At 38.1% G+C, this 21,632-nt stretch overlaps 1 protein-coding gene across 1 annotated transcript in view; it reads right to left on the bottom strand.

Moving 5' to 3' along the window:
* Nucleotides 1-21,302, bottom strand: part of HSD17B4 (hydroxysteroid 17-beta dehydrogenase 4) — a 65,353-nt gene extending 44,051 nt beyond the window's left edge. Inside the window, exons 1-11 of the mRNA XM_054397228.1 lie at nucleotides 21,245-21,302; nucleotides 18,644-18,697; nucleotides 14,777-14,884; nucleotides 14,172-14,231; nucleotides 13,167-13,188; nucleotides 13,018-13,064; nucleotides 12,180-12,264; nucleotides 10,279-10,466; nucleotides 7,818-7,909; nucleotides 7,191-7,215; nucleotides 6,127-6,255 (exon numbers count right to left, since the gene is read on the bottom strand). Coding sequence (XP_054253203.1) covers nucleotides 6,127-6,255; nucleotides 7,191-7,215; nucleotides 7,818-7,909; nucleotides 10,279-10,466; nucleotides 12,180-12,264; nucleotides 13,018-13,064; nucleotides 13,167-13,188; nucleotides 14,172-14,231; nucleotides 14,777-14,884; nucleotides 18,644-18,697; nucleotides 21,245-21,302 — 868 coding nt within the window. The remainder of the gene's footprint in view (nucleotides 1-6,126; nucleotides 6,256-7,190; nucleotides 7,216-7,817; nucleotides 7,910-10,278; nucleotides 10,467-12,179; nucleotides 12,265-13,017; nucleotides 13,065-13,166; nucleotides 13,189-14,171; nucleotides 14,232-14,776; nucleotides 14,885-18,643; nucleotides 18,698-21,244) is intronic.
* Nucleotides 21,303-21,632: the final 330 nt, after the last annotated feature.

Raw genomic sequence — 21,632 nt, forward strand, 5'->3', positions numbered from 1 at the left:
GCATTTTACAGGAAACTACACAACAGTTGATAAGCAATCCCTACAGCAGTCCCTATAGTTCTGCACCCAGCAATCAGTAACACCTACTTAATTCAAATGGGTGAAACACAGTAACTGATGCTATACACCACTTTTCAAGCCATGAGTCACACTAACAAATAAATACATCTGTGACTTGAACAATGCCAAGACTACAAGACAGATGATGCATGGCAGAGACACAGAATTCAGTTACAGTAAAGGCAGAAACCAGTAACAGCCTGCTTCTTGAAACTCAGCATGGCTAGAACAGTATTAAACACTTGTGTTAGACTTAAACAAAAAGCAGTGAGAATCACGCACAGAAAAATAAAGGCAATGTTTTAAGTGATCCTGTTCCGGCAGCGGGGTTGGACTCTTTCCAAGTCCCTTCCATCCCCTAACATTCTGTGATCATTACTGAAATACCTTTACTTTGGAACTACTCTGCTCCACTTCAAAACCCCCATACCCATACTGAATTGCACTGCTGCTCAGACTAACATCATGTTGCCCTATTACACAGGCCTCCCCTAAATATCCTGCGAGTTCACTGCATACCCGCTTGCAGAATCGTAGTTCCTGAAAACTACTTCTCGCTTCTCAGTCTCACTTCCAATGTTTTATTTGTGGCTTGAATCTCACAAAGGACCATCTACAAAATGAATGTGTGTTGTCACCTGCCAAAGACTAGCTTTATCTCTCAGTGCGAGCAATGTTGTAACATGACATGAGGTTATGACATCTGTGGAATGTGAAAATTTGCAAGATGAGATTTGTAATTTGTAAGAACCCTTTAAAATTAATGAAATAAAAGTAGCATTGAGCTGCTGTGTAAGCAGCTGGAATAAGCAACATGCTATTTCTAACTTTCCTGTATGAACCAAAGAGAAGGTTTTACATTGCTTCAAAATCTTCAAGGTAAAGTGCAGCTTTGACCTCAAAGTAAATCTGAATGTTTCCTCAGCTTTTCAAGTCCACAACTCATTTCCATGCAGGAAAAATGACTGTTGTTCTCAATGGTAAAATGTGAAAAGAAGGTTACTAGCAGGTATTTCAAATGCAATTATATCATTAAGACAAACAGGACAAAAGCAATCTGTAATTGAATATAATGGTGCAGAATGGTATGTGTTGGAATGGGCCTTTAAAGGTCATCTAGTCCAATCCCTGTACAGTGAGCAGGGACATCTTCAACTTTATCAAATTGCTTAGAACCTCACCTAATCTGACCTTGAGCACTCCCCTGATGGTAGGGGGGAGCATTTATGACCTCTCTGGGCAACCTGTGTGAGTGTTTCACCACCCTCATAGTAAAAAATTTCTTTCTTGTATCTATTCTAAATCTACTCTTTTTTCAGTTTAAAAACATTACCCCTTGTCCAATAAAAACAGGACCTGCTAAGGGCCCATCTTTGTTACAGGAGCTCCCTTTAAGTACAGAAAGGGCTCTGTACAAAGGGCTCTTACAATGACCTTGTAAGGTTGCTATAAGAAGAGGCCTTCTCTTTTCCATGCTAAACCCCAAGTCTCTCAGCTTGTCCTCACAGAAAAAGCCCTCACAGAGGGCTTGTCCAGCCCTCTGAACATTTTGTGGCCCTCCTCTGCCACTCCAACAGGCCAACGTCCTTGTGCTGAGGGCTTCAGAGTTGTATACAATACTCCATGTCATCACACCAGCAAGAAGCAGAGAGTGAGAATCACCTCCCTTGATCAGTGCAAGGTGCAACTATGACTTAATGCACAAGCAGCACACATTCAGAAGCTTCTCTATATCAATTCAGTATTTAATTTGGTGTTTCTGCTTACAGACAGGCACAGGAGCACAGGACTCCTCAGCATCTCAAAACACAGGCTTGAGTTACCACGACAAGCATGTCAGCTCACTAGATTCAGATGGAAATGAGAGCCAGAGCAATTATTTTCTAGTTAAGCCAAGTCACATTATTCTGCATTTGAAACTGCCTAAGGGCACAGAGGGACTCACTGATGTACACTAAGTTGATTCTATGTCCTAATGTAAAGGCTCTGATTATGCCCTACTTAGCTTCTTGAAAGATTTCTAACTTGTTCTGAAGTTGTATAAAGTAAGCTGAAACTATTACTTCAAGTTAATCATTGGTAAGAAAGTGGCATCATCATGCAAATTAGGAAAAAGATCAAACACATAAGTCAGCTGCAGATTTACTGCTGCCTTGGAGGCAGTGACATTTTCATATTGCGTTAAATAGATGGTTACCTTTCACTCCTCATAAAGAGGACGCAGAAGAACACAAGACAGTAAAACTGTACCTTCTACTTCAACTTCCTAAGGCCTAAAACCTAGCACAGGGGGGTTTTTTGGTTTGTTTTGTTTTTGTTTGTTTTTTTTTTTTTAAGAAGTCTGTTCTCATATTTTTTTTCTGTTGCTAAAAAGACATGAATGCACAAGTAATCATATCTGGTTTCATTTCACTGGTTAACAAACTTGAAAACCGTGTGGGAGTACATAGGCCCTGCCAGAACTTCTCCACATGCATTAAGGACTACTTCTGTAAAGCTTAGGGAATAACCTCAGAGAATGTTCAAAGACACCTGAGGCAGTAAAAGGAAAGTGAAAAGGCAGGCACAGTCAGTTACACTGACTGTGAGATAGCTTTTGGGGTAAGGGGAAGAGTCTATGCAAGACTGTACTGCACTATCAGCAACTGCTCATCTAGAAATATGTAGGGTAGCTTCCAAGAAAATTGCTTTACTAAGCACATTATTGTGATGTCTGAGAAAGTTCAATGAGTTAGCAAATTAACATCAACTGCTAAATTAAGTGACAGTTAGGTATCTCCTATTAACTAAAATTTGCACAAATCCAGAAGAGCATATTCTGTTACACAAACAAGAGGGGGTTTGTTTGATTTTGTTTGTGTGCAAGAAGAACAAGTTACACCTAGAAACTGAAGAAGTACTTTAAAAAAAAAAAATCAAAAAGAAAATGAATGGGGGAAAAAAAGAAACAAAATATTTTTACTTCAACTGGCTTTAAGGGAAAAAAAAAAAAAACAAACAATGTTTTAACTTCTTACAAGACTGCTCCTAAAACAGAGATGAGACAGTACTCCCATTTAGTGTTCAAGAGTTCAACATCTCCAGCAGAACAGCTAAAATACAGTTCTTAATATGTTCTAGGTAAACATCAAAGGAGGGCTTTGCTGGGCATGATCATTCAAACATTAGCTATGGAGCATTTGTTTTAATTGATTCATAGAATGTTTTGGGTTGGAAGGGACCTTGAAGTTCATCTAGTTCCAAACCTCCTGTATGGGCAAGGGACACCTTCCACTAGACCAGGCTGCTCAAGGCTTCATCCAACTTGAGGCAGGGGGCATCTACGACCTCCCTGAGCAACCTGCTCCAGTGTCTCAACACCATTACTCTAAAAGACTTCTTCCTAGTATCTAGCCTGAATCTGCCCTCCTCAAGCTTCAGTCCATTCCCTCTCATCCTACCATTATGAGCCCTTGTAAAGCCCCATTTCTATGAGAATGATTTCCCCCCATCCTTGCAAAAAATGAGAATTCTAAGTAAAGAAAAAAGTATAATGTGAATCCAAATACTGACTTATGTAGGACTGTGAGACAAATAAAAAAAAAACTACATGAAAAAAACTAAACATTAACCAATCAACTGTTGACTCTCCTACTTTTTTTCTAACCCAGACCAAATAAAGATGCACTTATCAGTATGCCTGAATTATGAAACAAGATTAACATCTCTGATTAAGGGATTTTCTACTATATTACAAGCAAATACTCTATCAAATTGGGTATTTTTTAATAATTATACATAGTAGTTAGTACATGATTGCTCTTCACAGCATCAAATTACTCAAAATAATGAGATCTTTTTGAAGAGATTTAACTTGCAGATATTAGGTATTGTAGCTTTTCATTTTCAATGCAAGCACTAATTGCTTTCCCTTATTTAACAGTTGAATACCTTCAAATAAGAAGGTGGAGATTTTGGCAGTAGAAAAAGCTTTAATTATAGCTGAATTATAAGTTCTACGTTTTCAGAATTTTCTTCAACCCTTCTGCTCACATAAAATGAATTAATGCAAGCATTTTCTTTCAGCCTGATGGTATGTATATCTTGATGTCACTGAGAGAACAATGCTGTCTTTTAGCTAGGTCCCTTACAAAATAGAAGTTAAGCTAAGTACTCTGCATGGCAGACACATACTAATACAATAGGTACAATTTTCTGACTGTAGAAACCTACAATGTAAGCACACCTACTCCAGTAGGGCAAAATCTTATAATTTCTTTTTCTCCCAATAGCATCCAGAGGCAGATGTGGAATATCACATGTAATGCTGAAACATAAGTCAAAATAAATTCCCACCTACAACTTTTTTCTACAACATTTTTAATTCCAGCAGCCTATAAAAATAACACAGTACATCTGAAAGGTTGGAGAACAGATCTGAAGCTATAAAGCTGGCATTATGCTGTTAGAGAGACCACGCCATAGTAGGACAAAGAACATTTACAAAACTGACATACACTTGAAAATGGGACACCAGTCAGTAAGGTGACAGAGCTACTGTGCAGTCAGTTACATTCCTCTATCAGGATCTAAGGGAAAGGAGGTGTGGCCTATTATCTGGTATAGGTCTAAAACCACATCCATGTACTTTTATGGATTTCAGGATCAACAGCTTTAACATCTATTTTGTATCCAAGTGTTTCTGAAATTCAGCTGTTATTGTAGATAAGCATGCCTCCTTCCCACTTCCACCTTTTCTTAATTTGACAAATAATCTTTGACCTAAATAACAATCTGCATAATAATGAAACAGCCATCAGCGATACTTAGCACATGTAACTCACAGTGACAACCTAAAGGTTAACATCTTGAGAAATCTTGGAAAGCAGTCAGGATAAATCAGTCTGTGTCATTCATTTATGAACTATGACAACTACAGAGCTAAATAAGTAACAGTCACAAGACAAAAAAGAGAAAGCTTGGAAGATGAAAGAGAAGGAAGCATGAAGCAGGAAAGATCAGTGCAATTTTGGTGAAAAAATCCTAAAAAAAAGGAAAGGAACAAAGAAAATATTGAAAGAGACAGTACATTTGGGTGCTATTACCCAGGAATTCAAGGCAGTAAGGAAGAACTTTTCTGTGTTACACCAAATGACTTCAGCAGAGAACTACTTGGTACGGAAATACCTACCAAAAAACAAGATCCCAGGACACAAAAAGAAACCAAAAACACATAACAAAACCCACCAAAAAACCCTATTATCTGTATGTAGGTGCAAATAAAATGTTACCATTAGTCAGGATGTAAGACATAAAATGACAGTGATGTAGTTTCCCTAGAAACACTTAAGACCAATAAAACTGACTTAATTCAATAGGTAAGAACACAAAAGCTTCCTTAAAAAGATCTGGCTGTACTGCAACAGTAAATGATTTGTATTACTTGTTTACAAAAGAATACACTGGTTCTTTAATTTTCAGTAAGTGTCTTACATAAAAGCATTCTCCAGAAAGCTTTGCTTGTCCAATCTATCAAAGTGTGGTGGGTTAAAATCCCCCTCCCGCATTAACTTGACCAGACCAGCTCAGTTTGGAAGCAAATGAGGCTGTTTACAAGCAAAACTACAGTCTACAATGGAATGCAATCAATATATATAAAAATACAGTATTTACAATATTTACAGATATTTACAATTAAAAAACAGCACAAAAACCTTCCTGGCCAAAGCCAGGAAAGCTGGCACTCTGCCTCCCCCCCAGTCTCCCTGTCCAAAGGGAAGAAAAAAAGAAGCAGAGATTATTTTAGAACTTGCCAAGGTCAGCATGCAGGTTATTACCTTCCCCAGCAAAGGATGCAAGAAATGAAGAAACACCCTGCTAGACTGCTGCAATAGAGATAGACCAAACTTTTTTTTTTGAGAATTAAATCTTAAGGGATTTATCCCTTCAATGGAATTGTTTAGAATGATCATTATTTTTCCTTTTTACACCCAATAGTGATTTATTTACATTCTTACTACTTTCTGCCCAAGATCTGTGAAAAATTCTAAAGGTATAACCCTAAAACCAGTACACAGTCTTTTTTACCTTGGATAGTTTGGGGTTTACTGGCATTATCAAAGTCGCAGACCGTCTCCCATTTATCTCTCACTGCTTCGGCTGTCATTGGCTGATTCTTCTTTCTGACAATAGCACCCAAGGATCGCTCCCAGCGTACTAATGAAAAACATGAGCCAGAAAGTTCAAGTAACAAATACAGAAACGTTTAGTTCATTGAGATCACTTTCATCTGGGCCACTACTTTCAAGAAGGTGCAAAAAAAATGAATGTTGCAAGTATTCCCATTTAGCTTATTAGCATAACTTCAAGATGAACTAAAGGGGCTCACTGCTTTTAACTGACATCTAGAAAAGGAATGCCATGGTTTTAAATTTCATTAAAGCCACCACAAACTGATTGCTCCCTGAAAATCTTACATCAGTTTTAGTGAAGCTTCTAGTGAAAAGTTGTAGCTAGTAGGTATCCATATATGTTGTCTTCAATACAATTTTGGTTAGTAAAGCTTAACAATCTTCTATAAGTTTTGGAAAACTACAGGGAAATATGAAAACTACTTGTTATCCATGAAAGAATGTTACTACATCAAGCATATCTAAATGGTCCATGAAGATTTATTTCAATACTGTAACTTGAGAAAAACTGATAAGGTTAATGTAAAATCAGTTCTGGAAAGATACAGACTTCCTGAATTGAAACTAATCCTTAATCCGTCATGTTAGTTTCACTCTTAATTAGTAATAGACAATGAATAAGGTCATACTGGAACCTCATTAACAACCCAATTTCACTTTAAAGACATCAACAGTAGCCATTATAGCGACGAAAAATAGTATTTTCTTTTGACCAGGGAGAAGAAGCCACAGATTTTGGCTTTATTAAAACTCTTGTAGAAGGCTATATGAGGTTACCAGATTTTCCCATGTGTAGTGAAATTCGCGACCTTTACTTAAAATAAGTAGTTTCATCAGTAGGCTTTTGCTAATCCTCTCTAAATAAAAATGTCTTGAGCAGAGGCTAACTGCAAAGATCATTTGCACACTTCTGTTGTCGATTCAAGAAACAAGATCAATCCTGCAACACAAAGTACTTACATTTTCCTATCCATCCAGCTCCCACCTGCCAAGACAAAAAAGAAAATCCATCAGCTTACCATGTTACAAAGCCAATTTTTGCTTATGAAGGGCAACAAAACTACACTTCAGAACAAACTCAACATAAAAAAATTTCTGAACTACTGCTGGTTGTATTTCACAATTTAGTTAGGCACTAGAATGCAAGCAACATAAAACCCTAAGAACAAAACAACAGCTTGCATACAATTTTTGAGCTAGCAGTCTGATGACAACACCTACAATGTATTCCAAAACTAAGTAATTAATCCTTCCTGCACGTTGCTTTCTGTGTTTAAATGCTTTAGAACACAAAAACGTCTTTTGTAGTATTTTCTCTGGTACCTTTCATACTTAATAGCGCTCAACAAGAATTGTAACAATCAAATCAGTAGCATTTTGAGCACAAACTAGAATCTGACAAGGTTGTAACTGTCACACAGCACAACAGGGTCAGCACTTGTTCTGACCACTGACTGTGTAGTATTGCACATGATAATTCAGTTTTAGCAAAAAGGTTAAGACTGGACAGGCTAAAGCAAGTGACTGATTTCATTGGAAGGGGCAAAATGAGGCTAAGAGAAGGATGAAAGGGAATATAAAAAATACCTCAAACAGGCTGCCATTCTCTGCACAGCTCTCGTGGCAAAGCCAAACAACCAAGGGAGACACATACTCTGGTTTGAAAGCATCGATCAGATCTAGAGCAAATTGGAAGGTGAAATCATGAAACAGAAATGTTGTAGGATTTCACGAAATTATTAATCTAATGCCTTCTGATGAACAGCAGAGAATTTAAACAACGTTTTACCATGAAAAGGACAGACATATGAAATGAAACACTTGAAGATTCACAAAAAACAAACAATTCCTGAGATACGTTTATGCCTCCAACTCCGATGACACTGTTTTTCAGACAGTCTAAAGGACTCTCTAAATGTTGGGAACACTAATATGCAGACTGCAATGTCAGTATCTCCATCTGGTAGGCAGCTAGAAGCAAGGACAAGCTGGTTAGACATAATCCTGATGGAGATGCACCTGAGCAATTTCTCTTAATTTGATAGTCAGTGATAAAAAAAAGACAACATGAAAAAAAATGCAGCTGCTGAATATTTTAGAAATATCCCATTTGAAAATGCTAATATTTCCAAATGAGATACTGAGAGTTATCAGCCCTTCCAAATTTACGTATCAATTGTATTAGGGGATTTTCATTGTCATCTATCACAGAAGAAAACTATCTGAAAATGGAGATATCGCTGCGGAGCAAAGTATGGTTGTCCAGGCAGCTCTTACTATATATTCTATCCACTGTCTGAAAAATAAAAAATAACCCGGTTTAATTCCCTTTTTCCAGCTTTTGAAATATCATTCCTTCAACAGCAACAGACCCCTCAGCTAAAGGTCAACATGTATTTTTAGATGTATCCTGACAGACAAAGAGTTGGGAAAGTTTATCATTACAGATACTGTTAATATCCAAGCTGAAAGAGCAGAAATTCATTTTCAGAAGTTCCACAAAAGTAAAATCTAACTGAACTCCATTTCATATGGTACGCGCTAAGTGCGTAACAAAACCGTTAGGCTTATCTAAAGTATTCAACTTCACACTACATACTATTTACTCTCAAAAATTAGCACAAGATTGTTATCACTGATGTTATTAATCCATTATTAAATTAAGAAACAGGTTGTAAAGTTAAAAAAAACATACAAAAGGTACAAACTACATTTACAGTTCTAGCAAGAACAGTAAGTGGGCCAAGCTGAACATAATAGCCAGGGTAATGCTAAAGCACAGGTGCTTGCAGACATCTAAAGATGAACAGGGAAGCACTAAGATAACAAGGATAATTTGATAAGACATATGAAAATGTTTTTTAAAGGTCTGCTGTCCAAACTTTTTAAGAGCATTTGAAAAACTGGACAGGGAAGGAGGGAGCAAGGTAAGAAATAAATTATCAGAGCTTTAACTTAAAAGGAGGACCAGAGGATCTTATTATTCTTTAAGTAACAAAGAAAAATAAGATGTGCTTTTTTTGTGCTCTGTGTAAATATTTTCAGGAAATTCCAGCTGCTGAATTCCACTTTACACTTCAGGAACTCATGGCGACAAGTTTAATGCATTTTACTCTTCTGTAAGTAGGTGCAGTAAGTCCTTGGAACAAACGACCCACAGTGGTGCTGAATTTCTAGATAATTTGGATTAATTAGAACTAAACCAGGATACTTTACATAGAACTTAATCAGTCAAATGAAATCATGTGTTCAATCCACATGCTACTGTATAAAATATATTACGCTTCACTATTTTACATACACACGTGGAAAATTGAGTGATTCCACTGGCTTTGAAATCTCACTATCACTAAGGAAAAGAAGGGTGGGAAGAAAATTAAACACTCAATAGTGATTTATTTACATTCTACCACTTTCTGTTCAAGATCTGTGGAAAATTGTAAAAATACAGCCTAAAACTACCACACCAAATTCTTGTTTCTTCTGGTCATTTGCCAAAGTAATTAGCCACTCTATTTATCCTAAACTTACACTTCTTACACAGCTGTCTCTACCACTTTGTACTGATTTCTCATTGCAGCACTCCCTTAAAACCTGTTCAGGCATTTAAGGATTAGTAACTGCAATAAAGAAAACCAGAGTATATTAGGCAATTCAGCTCATTATCTCCTGCTGATCAGGGAACAAAGAAGTAAACACATGACATGTTTTGCAAAAGACAGTATTTTGCAATTAATTTTGCAATATAACAAGGGCTAACACCTGATTCCACAGCTGATAAAAAAATAAGCCTTTCATATACTATAGGAGGATCCTAGATCATAATTAAGGCACCTTGCCACATGAAATTGCTTTTATGAATTACAAAAATTGCATCTTATCTTGCAGCAGAAAATTGGAATCCCTTACAACAGACTAAGTTGACAGTTCAGAGACAAAAAGATAACAGTTGAGGCATAAAGGATTTATATTTTTTAAGAGGTAAGAAAGCCAGCTGTGCTTCAATTTCCTGAAAAATACCAGTACATGCAGACGTTAAATTATTCACCTGGTGACATGATAGTCTGGGTCATTCTGGAACCAGCAGTAGGAGCAATTGTGTTGCAGTGGATGTTATACTTCCCACCTTCAATTGCAATCGTGTTTGCAAGACCCAAAAGGCCAAGTTTTGCAGCACTGTAGTTTGCCTGACCAAAGTTTCCATATATTCCCGAAGCTGAAGAAGTCATAATTATTCTTAGGAGAGAGGAGGAAAAAGCAATCAAACAAATGAAACAAAACAAAGGTTCAATGTTTTCTTCAAGGTGTGTAATTCCATAAAAGAGCTTGGCATTATACTCTCCAAATTCCACAAAAGTATGCAAATAAAACACTATTTGTTAGTTTTGCTAACAAATATCTACCTTTTTATGTTGTATGGATAGAAAACATCTGACAACTCCCAAAGCATTGTCATAGTAGCAGAAACTTAAAGTCATGAGCCTTTCTGACTTTGTCTACAAAGCTAGAACGGAGACATTCTGTAATGATGAGACATAGTATAGAGAAATGTCTTTTCCTGTTCTAACTGCAGTTTGAGTGGTGTTATTCCTGTAACTAACAAATGGTTTCAGTCAGAAGAAAATTATTTTACTGAAAGTTACGTCACTTTAATATCCACTTGGTAACATGTGAAGATGCATTCTAACAGAATTTACATTCAAAGAATCCTAATGTGCATTAAACACATGAGGCAAGAAGATAGCAAAGTTTTGCCTCCTGCTGTCCCTTGACATTATTGCTGTCGAGATGACGGACCTGCTCAGAGAAAGTCTCTAAAACTACTGCAGGTCACAGATGGTTTGAGGCAAGACAACTGGGAAACATTATGCTGTATGTCTTCTCATGAAACAGAATTCAAAGGAAAAAAAAAAACCAACCCAAAAAAACCCCAATAGTCTCCACCTTCACTTTTAAAACAAGCTTTATCAGAATCTGTTCCAATCTACCATAAACACTGCACAGCTGGGATCAAAACCTATTTAATCTTTATTATCTATCTGACAATAATCCAATGTCTTTAACATAGAGATGTGCTGCAAGTACAATCAAGATATTAAAAGCCACAAAATCTATATAAAGCAGGCATTTTGCAGATGGTATACATCTATACAGAGACTCAGAAGGACTCACTATCTTTGTTACCTAAGCAAATACAGAAAAGGAGCCTACGGAAGCATTTCCTAAATGGATGCAACTCCTGGACTTCAGCAGTGTATTCTGCTTGCTGATCTCTTCCCTTTTTCCTACCATTCAGTTCACTGGATAAGAATGAATGTCAGTTTGGTCACAGACTGACAAAGAAGTCCATACTGCTTTCAACATATGAATATGGTTGTTAAGACTAATAGAATCATATCAGCATTTTGATTAGAAAAACAACGAAAGTGAAAAAACTTCAAGGTCTGAATTCACTTCACTCTGAATTAAAAGTAACACACACCAAATACAGTAAAAACACTCCCATAGCTTCTAAAACATTTGTCCAAAGAGGGAAATAAAAAAAAAAAAAAAAAAATCAGCCACCCAAACTGAAAATATACCCACAAGCAGAATTGCATGTACCAGTTATTTGATAAGGAAGCAGCAGAGAAGTGTCTCAGACTTGCAGTAACATAGAAGCAACAAACTTTTCTAACCACTCCTCATGAAAAGAAATGGTATTTCTATAATCCTACTCTTCCTGTATAGGATATTTGCATCTACACCAAAAAAAGCTTTAAATATTTGGCTGGAGAGGTAGAGAAGGGCAGGACTGAAAGCTAAAGGCTTATACATTTACACTGATTTGGTTTCATTCCAGCGACAGTGAAACAAAAGGATGCAAGAGGCCTTCACTGTCAGGGCACGTATCACTCTGTTACACTTTACTGAAAAGGAATGGAGGGGAAAAAAAAGACAGATTTTTACCTGCCAAATTTCTGATTTTTCATATGAGTCCATGCAGCTCGGGTGACCAGGAATGATCCCCTCAAATGAATTCTATGAATTATATCTAGGAACAAATTATGTTGGTTTAATGATTCCAAGATTTTGTCTCCCAACTACACCCTTTGTTTTGTCTTGAAGAAAACTGCATGCCTTCACACTCTCAAACTGCTACAAGAAACGGGGATTTTTTTCTTTTTTTTTTTTGTGGTGATTTTTTCACAGATCATTTGGAAGTGCTTGCCTGAACATAGACTGTCTTACGCCTCTTGGATGGGGCTCTCCTGTACAGTATCCACCAGTATTCAAAATCCCTGCACTTAAGGACAGTCCTGCACGTAAGAACTACAGAAGCTAGACCATCTTTGCAAAAGTCTGCTCAGCTATCTCACTGAAGATTCCCCCAGTTCTTACACCCCTTGGGACATCAGCTTCCTCTCCTCTGTTGTTAGTTCTGGGTCTTTTAAGCCTGTTTAGTATTCACCCAGTGACTGCTGGCACTAGGAATGGGTTCTGCTTGCAAAAACTATTGCATACATTTCATGTGACTTTTTTATATTCCACTCAGACAACCCAGAGTGGTAGCTAGAGCCTTTCTTCCCCATTGGAACACCTACCATGAATTGCAGCACAGATCTGTTTTGCAAGTGGAAATCAAGGCAGCTGAATGCAAGGAGATTACCACTAAACTTTCATGGCAAAAGGTAATTCCCTGATCTGGCACAGACAGCCTTTCCCACTTTCTCTTCTTCCTTCCAATAGGAGAGATGTGCCCATTACCCTTCATACAGAAAGTACATTTTAAAGTTTATCAACTCACCCCAGTCTTCATCGCTTATCCGAACAAACGAACGGTCTCTTAGGATCCTAAAACGTATCATTAGAACAGAATAAAACAAATTAAAACAAAGATGGAAAGCTGTTTACACAAAAGTGACAGCCCACAATCAAACCTCCAGATTTACTCACCCAGCATTGTTTATAACAATATCTGAAAGGAAAAAAAAATACACTAAGGGAATGAATCGATAAAATACAAGCTTGTTTCTACTTTTTTCCCCACTTCTAAAACCATATATAGACAAGAACACTGTAAATCATACTGCTATTCTATAGCTTCTTGTCCTGAATAGTGGAACCCTACCATTGAACAATAGTTAAGACAAAATACTTCAGTACAGGCAAGTCTCAGCCTGCCAACAGAACAAAGTATGATAAATGAGGTATAGCTGAGAAGTGGTCATGATCTAGAAACACAGTATCTGCAGAATGCAGCCACCCTACAGTTTGGCAGGTTGCTCTGAATTTCAGAGTGCTTCTGATTATGCAGTTTGTGCCACCATCTTTGTTGCAGAAAGTCCAAATCATAACTAGAAGAATCACAGAGTCACAGTCATTAAAGCAACCTGGATCATCATAATTTTCCATCAAATATTTAGTCTGGTTCCTGTAGGCTTTGTTCACATGTACTTACAGCTACTCAACCCCGAGTTAAAAATCACAAAACTTTACAATTCAACAGCGGTAATCATATGGTAAAGAGGGAAGTTACTCATTAGATAAAATACCTAAAGCTTTTTTTTTTTTAGTTTAAGAATTTTGATCTTCACACAGGCACAAAGCTTCCAAAACAAGATAGGGCATCTCCGACTTTTCAGCAGTATCATTTACCTTAATTTTATTCAGCTAGTTGTAACACTTGATGAATTGCGTGCTTTGAGATAAGAATCATTAACCATTACTTAAATATTAAAATTTTGAAGGGCAAGAAAACAAGAATCATATATATAGCCTCTGCCATAAAGTACGAAAAACACAGTGAAAAGCCCTTAATTTAGCTTTCACTGACTAAGGGCATCAAGGTCTGATGAGTTCTACTGTTGTGACTGTAATTCATATACTTGCTCTCAGTTGCACCATTTATAATGGCTCTGCACTTAAAAACAAATTAAAGCAAGAATTAAGCAAATGTACCTATCCTCCCAAAAGCCTCAAGGGCTGTCTTCACAAGCTTTTCACCATCTTCCACTGAATCTGTAGAGAGAAAAAAAAGTATTATTTTTCAAGCTAAATTAACTGGATACACTGCACTTCCAGAATACAAACAAATAATTCCATGAAGATAAGAAAAATAAATTGCATGCAACCCCAATATACAATAATTCAAATCCAGCCACTATTTGCGTGTGCACTACAGTAAATCCCACACAGTAAATCCAAATGGCACAATGTTTGCCACTGAAAAAAAAAAAAAAACACAACACAAAACATCATGAAGAAAAACAAGTAAGAATCCATTTCCATTTTGCCTCTGAGAACTGCAGATGGGCCATTTCTTACTATTTCAATATTAAGAAATCATATGAAAGAAACAGGTATTACTAGATATTATTAATTAAAAAAAAATTATGTGCTTGCTTTTAGTATCTCTGTCTCCCTACTCTACACTACACCTATTTAATTCATATGGTATTGGTAAGCTAGCTGCAGTCCTTTACTAAGCACTGTCAACTTTTCATTCAACAGGTGCACTATTCCTTATAGGTAAAGCATTATACTAACCTGGAAAAATAACATACCATAATTGGGTACTGCTTTCCCTCCTTTTGCTCTGATTTCGTTGACAACTTTGTCAGCAGCTGAGGAGCTCTTGCCAAACCCCTTGAAATCACCTCCCAGATCATTCACTGTGCATCACAAAGAAATGATTTTTTCATTGTTAACATTTAGACTTCATGGCCTCCCCTTGTCTCATTATCACACTGGAAGTTATAAGGTGTATTAAAATCTGCTGTGTTTGGATACCACTGAGGATCTCAGATGATTAGAGAACAGTAGGTCACACTGGGCTTTTTTAGTTTTAGAAGTAGCATAACACACATCTTTTCATATATATATATATATATACACATATACACACCATATGAAACAGAATCATGTTTCTTACCTCCACCATATATTCAACTTGCTTCCTCTTTCTAGCCTACCTCTCCAATTGTGTTATTGTAATTCAGAGGTTAAGATCAAGATTACATACCAAACATATGCAATTAACTCTGGTCTCCTGCCAAACTGCTACACATCTGCTGCATGAATTGTAAACCAGATGGCAAGACTATTTCTGTTTAATACAATAGCTGAAACATTAGTAGTAAACTTCACTATAGTGAAGTTTAAGCCTTCTGACGAAAGACAGAAGAGCCTTCTCTGAAGTGTCAGAAACAGCTCCTGTGGAGTAAGAGGGCCACCTGATACAGAGAGCTGCTTTGTTTCCAGGCACGAATCATTATCTATGGCTGCTCTGTAATATCACCACAAAGTGCTACACTGTTGCATTTGCATGGTCCACAGTTTCACAGAATTCAGAGGAACAAAAGCACTCTCAAACAAAACAATTAAAAAAAAATCAATTTATCCATCATATTTGGACAAAGAATTAAAACCTAGTAATAGTATGAAGTATGTTTAAACTGCTACAAAGTGAAATGGTAAGGAAATGAGAAATGACTGTGGATTTACACGTGACATTGGTAGTTTGATAAGCAGCCTTTTGCTTTGGTGAACTCTACCTTTGTGCCTTCTAACGTTTTTAAGTCCTCAAGAAGCCAGACAGAGAAATTCGCAACGTATGCAAGATATTGTTGCTGGTCCTGTAACTAAATCCGCTGTATCATCACAAAAGGAATTAAACCCATACTGGGCCTCTTCTTTTTTTGTTTAAATCTCCGTGTAAAGAAGAACATAGCTTGCAGAACACATGAGAAAAATGTTTGTTATTACACGGATCAAAAAAGTCTTTTCTAGAATCCTGTATTCAAGTATGTGTGCACCACTTAAGAGAAATCAAATAAAATCTCCAAGCTAAATAGATCAGTATCTAACAGGTTGAACATGCAGCTAGCACAATACAGATGAGGCATTAGGGAAAATTTCCAAGTGTTACAATAGGCAACAGGGTCAAAGTGCTCTGTCTGCAACATCAAAGGTCTTTAACACATACAAAAGAAGAGCAAGTCAGGAACAGCACCAGGATTTCTCATATGTCCTGGGAAAGATGAGTGGACGACTTTATGGTAAACATTTATACAAAAGCATTGTTAGTCTTGTTAAGACATTACAATTCTCTACTGAAGACATGCTTATATATGATTATCCTTCACTTCAATTGAAATTTGCTGACAAAAGCTTAACTAAATATTTGGACAAAACTTCCAGAAGCAGCAAACCATTTCAGGCTCAGTGCAAACACTGAGTTGAAGCAAAAGCAAGCGCACAAGAGTTATTCTAGATTTTGAAAATTATAAAATACTCCACAAATGTGATAAAGTAATGAAAACCAACACAAAACAACAAATAAATTTTAAAATCAAGCTTTACATCATGTAATTTGCTGTTAAGAACATCCAGCAGAAGCAAGCCAGAGACTGCAGATATGACAGAGTATAGTTATAGTATGAACTGTAAAAAAGAATTCCTCTAAGGCTATAAGTACATTATCAGCAAGGAGAAACAAATCTGTAGAGTGAAGCAGTTGGTGCTGAGGACCTGACATCTACAGTACATTTGGTTATTTTTAAAAAAACAGATCATTTCTTGCTGTCATCTGACACAAACCAAACAATTAAGGTGTACAGCAAAATGTACCTTTCGGTTTAGTTTTCAAAAGAACTCCACTCATGCACTTAAGTGCCATCCCACAATGCAAGCAAAAAATATAAGATCATACAAATCAGGACTAGTAAACAAACAAACTAAAACAGCTACACAGAAGAGCTCGCAGGGAAACTGAAGAAACAGTAGGGTCTGGATATACAGAGGTTGTAAGACAAGAACAAAGCATTAGCTTCTTTCTGCTGTCAACTATTTTTGATGAAAAGCATTTAAGAGATGAAGCATAAAACAAAACAAACAAAACCACAACAAAAAAAACCACCAAAGGTGGTAGCAAAAGTTGTAAGAAAAGGGAGAGTTCCCTGTGGGTCACAAATGCCAGTCTAGCCACACCAACAGCAACTTGCTCAATAGAAGATTATAAACAGAGAGAGATGTGGAACATCATGTTGGGACCCACTGCTACTCCTCCAGCTAGAGTACTTGATCACTATTCTTACAATGAATCTTCATTTCCATATCTTAAGAGAATTTGTTTTAAAGAGATAAAAGTTTCATACCTGCTTTTGTTACAAAAAATCTTTACACAAGGAATTTCTCAAATCTTTGAAGTCAGAAACAGAAAATAACAAAAGCAAGAAAATTAAATACAAGCATGCAGAGGTAATTGCACAGCATTACTAGAAAGAGATGAAGTGGTTTCCAAAGGGAAATGAGTTTCCCATACTGACTCAGCTGTTGTATAACAAAGCCATGCAATAAAAGAAAGGTGCATTAGCTGTGATCAGGCAATACAGTATGTATTCTTTCCAATCATTCTGGAAAGTCGTAACTCTAGCTGCACAGAGTCAGTACAACTAAATATTTGGGCTGCTTTAGTAATTTATTTTTTGTTAAATGAGAACTTGAAATGAAGTATTCATGTTCTTAGTAAGTAAGTATCAAAGGGGCAACTACCGGAAAAAAAAAAAAAAACCCAAACCACAACCTAGATTTATTTTTAAGTTGTCTCCATGTAACACTTTCATATTTAATCCATAAAGTAAACCCAAACAATTTTATTACATTTGTAAAGTGCAATTGGGATTTTCATTAGAAAGATACTAAGAGTAAGTGAGCAAGCTCTTGCCCACAACCTGTTTATGCATTTAATCTGGAACTCACCAACACCACCTGTGCAAAATAATTTCTACACAGTAAAATGGTATAGCCAACTGCCAAAACATGCTCAAGAACACAACTTAGCCTTCAGAAACAGCTTGTGATACAGCTTTTTGCACTTCTTCCTTGAAGAAGGTTCAACCACATGACTACGAAACTAGCAGAAACACTTTACTGAGAGCTATTTGGCATTGTCTTTGAAATCAGATGGCTCTTCTCTGCAATATATTGCAAAAAGAAACAATGCAGGGCACTTTCAGCATTTTTCTGGGCATTACATTCCAGTAACTCTTTTCCTAGGAGAAGGTAATAGGCAATAACATATTCTCATTTTCAAAGGGTCACATTAAAAGTTTCTGAACAGTATCCACACAAGACAACACCCTCTCTGGCCATAATTCATGATAAAGATTGGTATACGTGGAAGAAAGTCCAGTCCAGGAAATTATCTGATTCAAATTGGTTTTCCAGAAAAGATAATCACTTGGGCACATTTGGAGACCTTATTTCATGAGAAAACGAAGCTTAGAAACAAAATTTAAATAGCAAAAGATAAGATAGAAAACCAATAAATAACAAAGGTTACTGTCTAGAAGGACCTAGAATGTAAAATGTGAGCTACGTGGAAAGCCAAAGGTTATTGTCTAGATCAGGTTAGTTAACAAAAAACTTACCAACTACTGAAGCGCCTCTTTCAGCAAAAGCCAGAGCATATGCTCTCCCCAAGCCTAGTTGGAAAAAATAAAAAGGAAAAAAAGTAAAAAAGGAAGTTATTTTGTTTCCCAGATCACAATTCAGAGAAAATGCTGCATAAAAATTAATTGCATCAAGAAAAATGCACCAAATCTTCAGACACCTCAAAGGTTCAAAGTAACTATTTCCCCCACAAGTTAAAAGGTTCAAAACTTGTCAGCAAACAGACAAATTGTTGACAAAACCTCTAGTCAAGACAAGAAAAAGCAAACAAACCATGCTTACTCTTTTGTATTGCACTTAAGAGAACCATCAGAGAAAGCTGTCTGTTGCTGAGTTTGTGCTTGTGACAGAAAAATACATTTGTAAGGCACAAGGTTTAAAGTTTTGATGCAAACTTGAAGGAGGAGGGGATGCTTCAAGTTAATTAATTACAGTCAAAGTAAGTTAGTCTTTAAGACTAACTTGAAGAAGAAACTGAAAATTTAACTGTAACTGAAGATACACTGACAAAACCCCTCCATGTATTTGGATACAAAAGAATCATTTAATACCACAATTAACAAGATTCATCCATACTTCATCTATCATAACAGAAGACTGCCATTTTTGCCTTACATACAAAAGCAAGACTATAGCACCATTACTCCGGCTTATACTCTGTGTTACACATTAGTTAATTGTTGCAACAAATGATTTATAGAGATATTATCTACTGTGCCAGTCAAAAGTTATTAAAATTAGTGATGTTGCTTGCCTTTTTAGATAGTTAGAAACTATCTTGAACTGCATGAACAGTGACAATGCGACAAGACAGGCAGGAACCATACTTCACAAGAGATTGGCCCAAAGTGAAAAACTGATGCATTTTTAGATGCCTGTGGATCTGAAAACATGTCTTGCTTTAAAACAAGTTAGTGATTAAAATGTTTTAGATAAATTCCCAGCTTTAATCTGTGCACCAGCATCCAATTAAAAAAAGAAAAAAAATCAATGCTGACAATGCTATTAGAAGTAAACTGTAACTACAGTGCTGTAAAACAAGAACTAATCTGAACTTAATAGGCCTTGCCTGTACCTTGCCTGTACACATAATCAATGTTATCAAAACTATTGTGAAACAGAACTTCCAAGGGCAGTTTTATCTATTAACAAACCATTTTCAAATGGCCTTATATAAGAAGTACAAGGGTCACTCTACTCACACTTACAATGAGCAATTTTTGCTCCATGAAATGTGTTTTAGAAGCTTTGTTATTGCCAAAGTGTCTTTTGTTTTGATGCCACTTAAAGTCATCTCGTACAAAGAGGAACATACAGGTATGGTAAAAACTGAGAAGCACCATACAAAGATCTAGACTGTTATTTTCAGGCTTGTCACATCCAGGTGATTTGAGTGGACTGTTCAGTGCTTTCCACAAAAAATCTCACATTCTTGGGCCTTTTCAACCTCACATAATCCAGGCCTCCAAAACTACTCACCTGGTGGTGCAGCTCCACAGGAGAAAAAAAAAAAAAAGGTAAAAGCTCACTGTGGGAATGCAAAACCTTCTCTGAGGATAGCAGAACAAGCTCCTTCAGCAGCTCATCACAACTACAAACTTTGTCTCCCTCCCTTGTCCATACTAATAGCTCTTATCTTTGCTGGAACTACCAGAGCAGCCAGAAGTCAAAGCATACATTCAGAAGAAAAAAGAAAGACACACTCAAACTTCACCCAACCCCAAGCCACAACAGCAAATACAAGAACAATTCTGGCCAAACCCAAGAATTCCACTGCAAAACCACCACCCTGGAGAGGCCAGGCCCGCAGCCTACCAACAGCACAGGGCCACCTCTGCTGTGGAAAATCTCTGCCCCCCGTACTGCTGCCCTTTTCCCTGCGCCTTCAGGCTGCCTCCCAGGAGGTCAGGGAAGGCAGCAGCAGGTCAGAGGCTGCTTTTTGCACCAATGCTGGTACATGTCAAACCCCTGATGGAACAACACCATGCCAGACACTGCAGGTTACAAGTGCCGATGACTGGATCCAAGGCAGTCAGGACACCAAAACAGTATGGGGAGTATGACATCTCTTACTGACTGATGTAAAGCAGCGTTACTCTGCCCTTGTATTTGAAGAACAGAAAGAACGCATTCGGAAGCAGTACTAACTTGCTCGTTTTCCTCGGTAGCGGGACTCAGATCAAACTGCAGTAGCTCCAAAGGGCTGCAAGCAACGCGGCGGTAACCCCTGTACAGCCTTGGCACCGACGCGGCACCCCCGACGGGTCAGGGCCGGCACCTGACAGGGCCACCGGTGGGCCCGGCCTCCCCCGCCGCGGCCAACTGGCACACCGTGCCTCCTTCCCGCCGCCGCCGCCCCTCTCTCTTCTGAGGGGAAAAAACGCTTTTAACGAGTGAAGCCTTCACAGCTGTCCGCGGCTACCACCTGAGGGCACGGAGACACCCGTCAGGACAGCGGCGACTGTGGGCTGTCCGCCTCGCTCCACCTTCCGCGGAAAGCTCCGCCACGGACCCAGACGCCTCCCGCGGGGACGAAAGCCCTGTCACACCGCACCCTAGCCCGGAACAGTGCTGCTCACCTCCTCCAGCGCCGGTCACCAGCACCACTCGCCCGTCAAACCTCAAGCCTGCTGCCATGCCGCTGGACGCTGCCAGTACGCTGCCAAACAGCTCACCCTCCGCTGGCACGACTGAAGACAACACGGTAGCGCGGTAGGGGCGGAGCAAGACGCGGAGCCGCGCATGCGCCACCGCCGTCGCTGTGATACGTAGGCCCGCCTGCGGGCGGGGAGTGCGGCTCCGGAGGCCGGAGCAGGTCAGGGCGTGCGGGCTGCAGTCCGCAAGCTGTTTGTGGAGTAGAGGGGTTTAGACAGGCGATCGTGTCTGTCCTTCCTCGGGGCAGGCAGACGTATTCACAAGGGTCTAAACAGGCCGCAACTCCGTAGAGTGGATTTCAAGACCTGGCTG

Source organism: Indicator indicator, chromosome Z, assembly GCF_027791375.1.
Source record: "Indicator indicator isolate 239-I01 chromosome Z, UM_Iind_1.1, whole genome shotgun sequence".
Lineage (NCBI taxonomy): Eukaryota > Metazoa > Chordata > Aves > Piciformes > Indicatoridae > Indicator > Indicator indicator.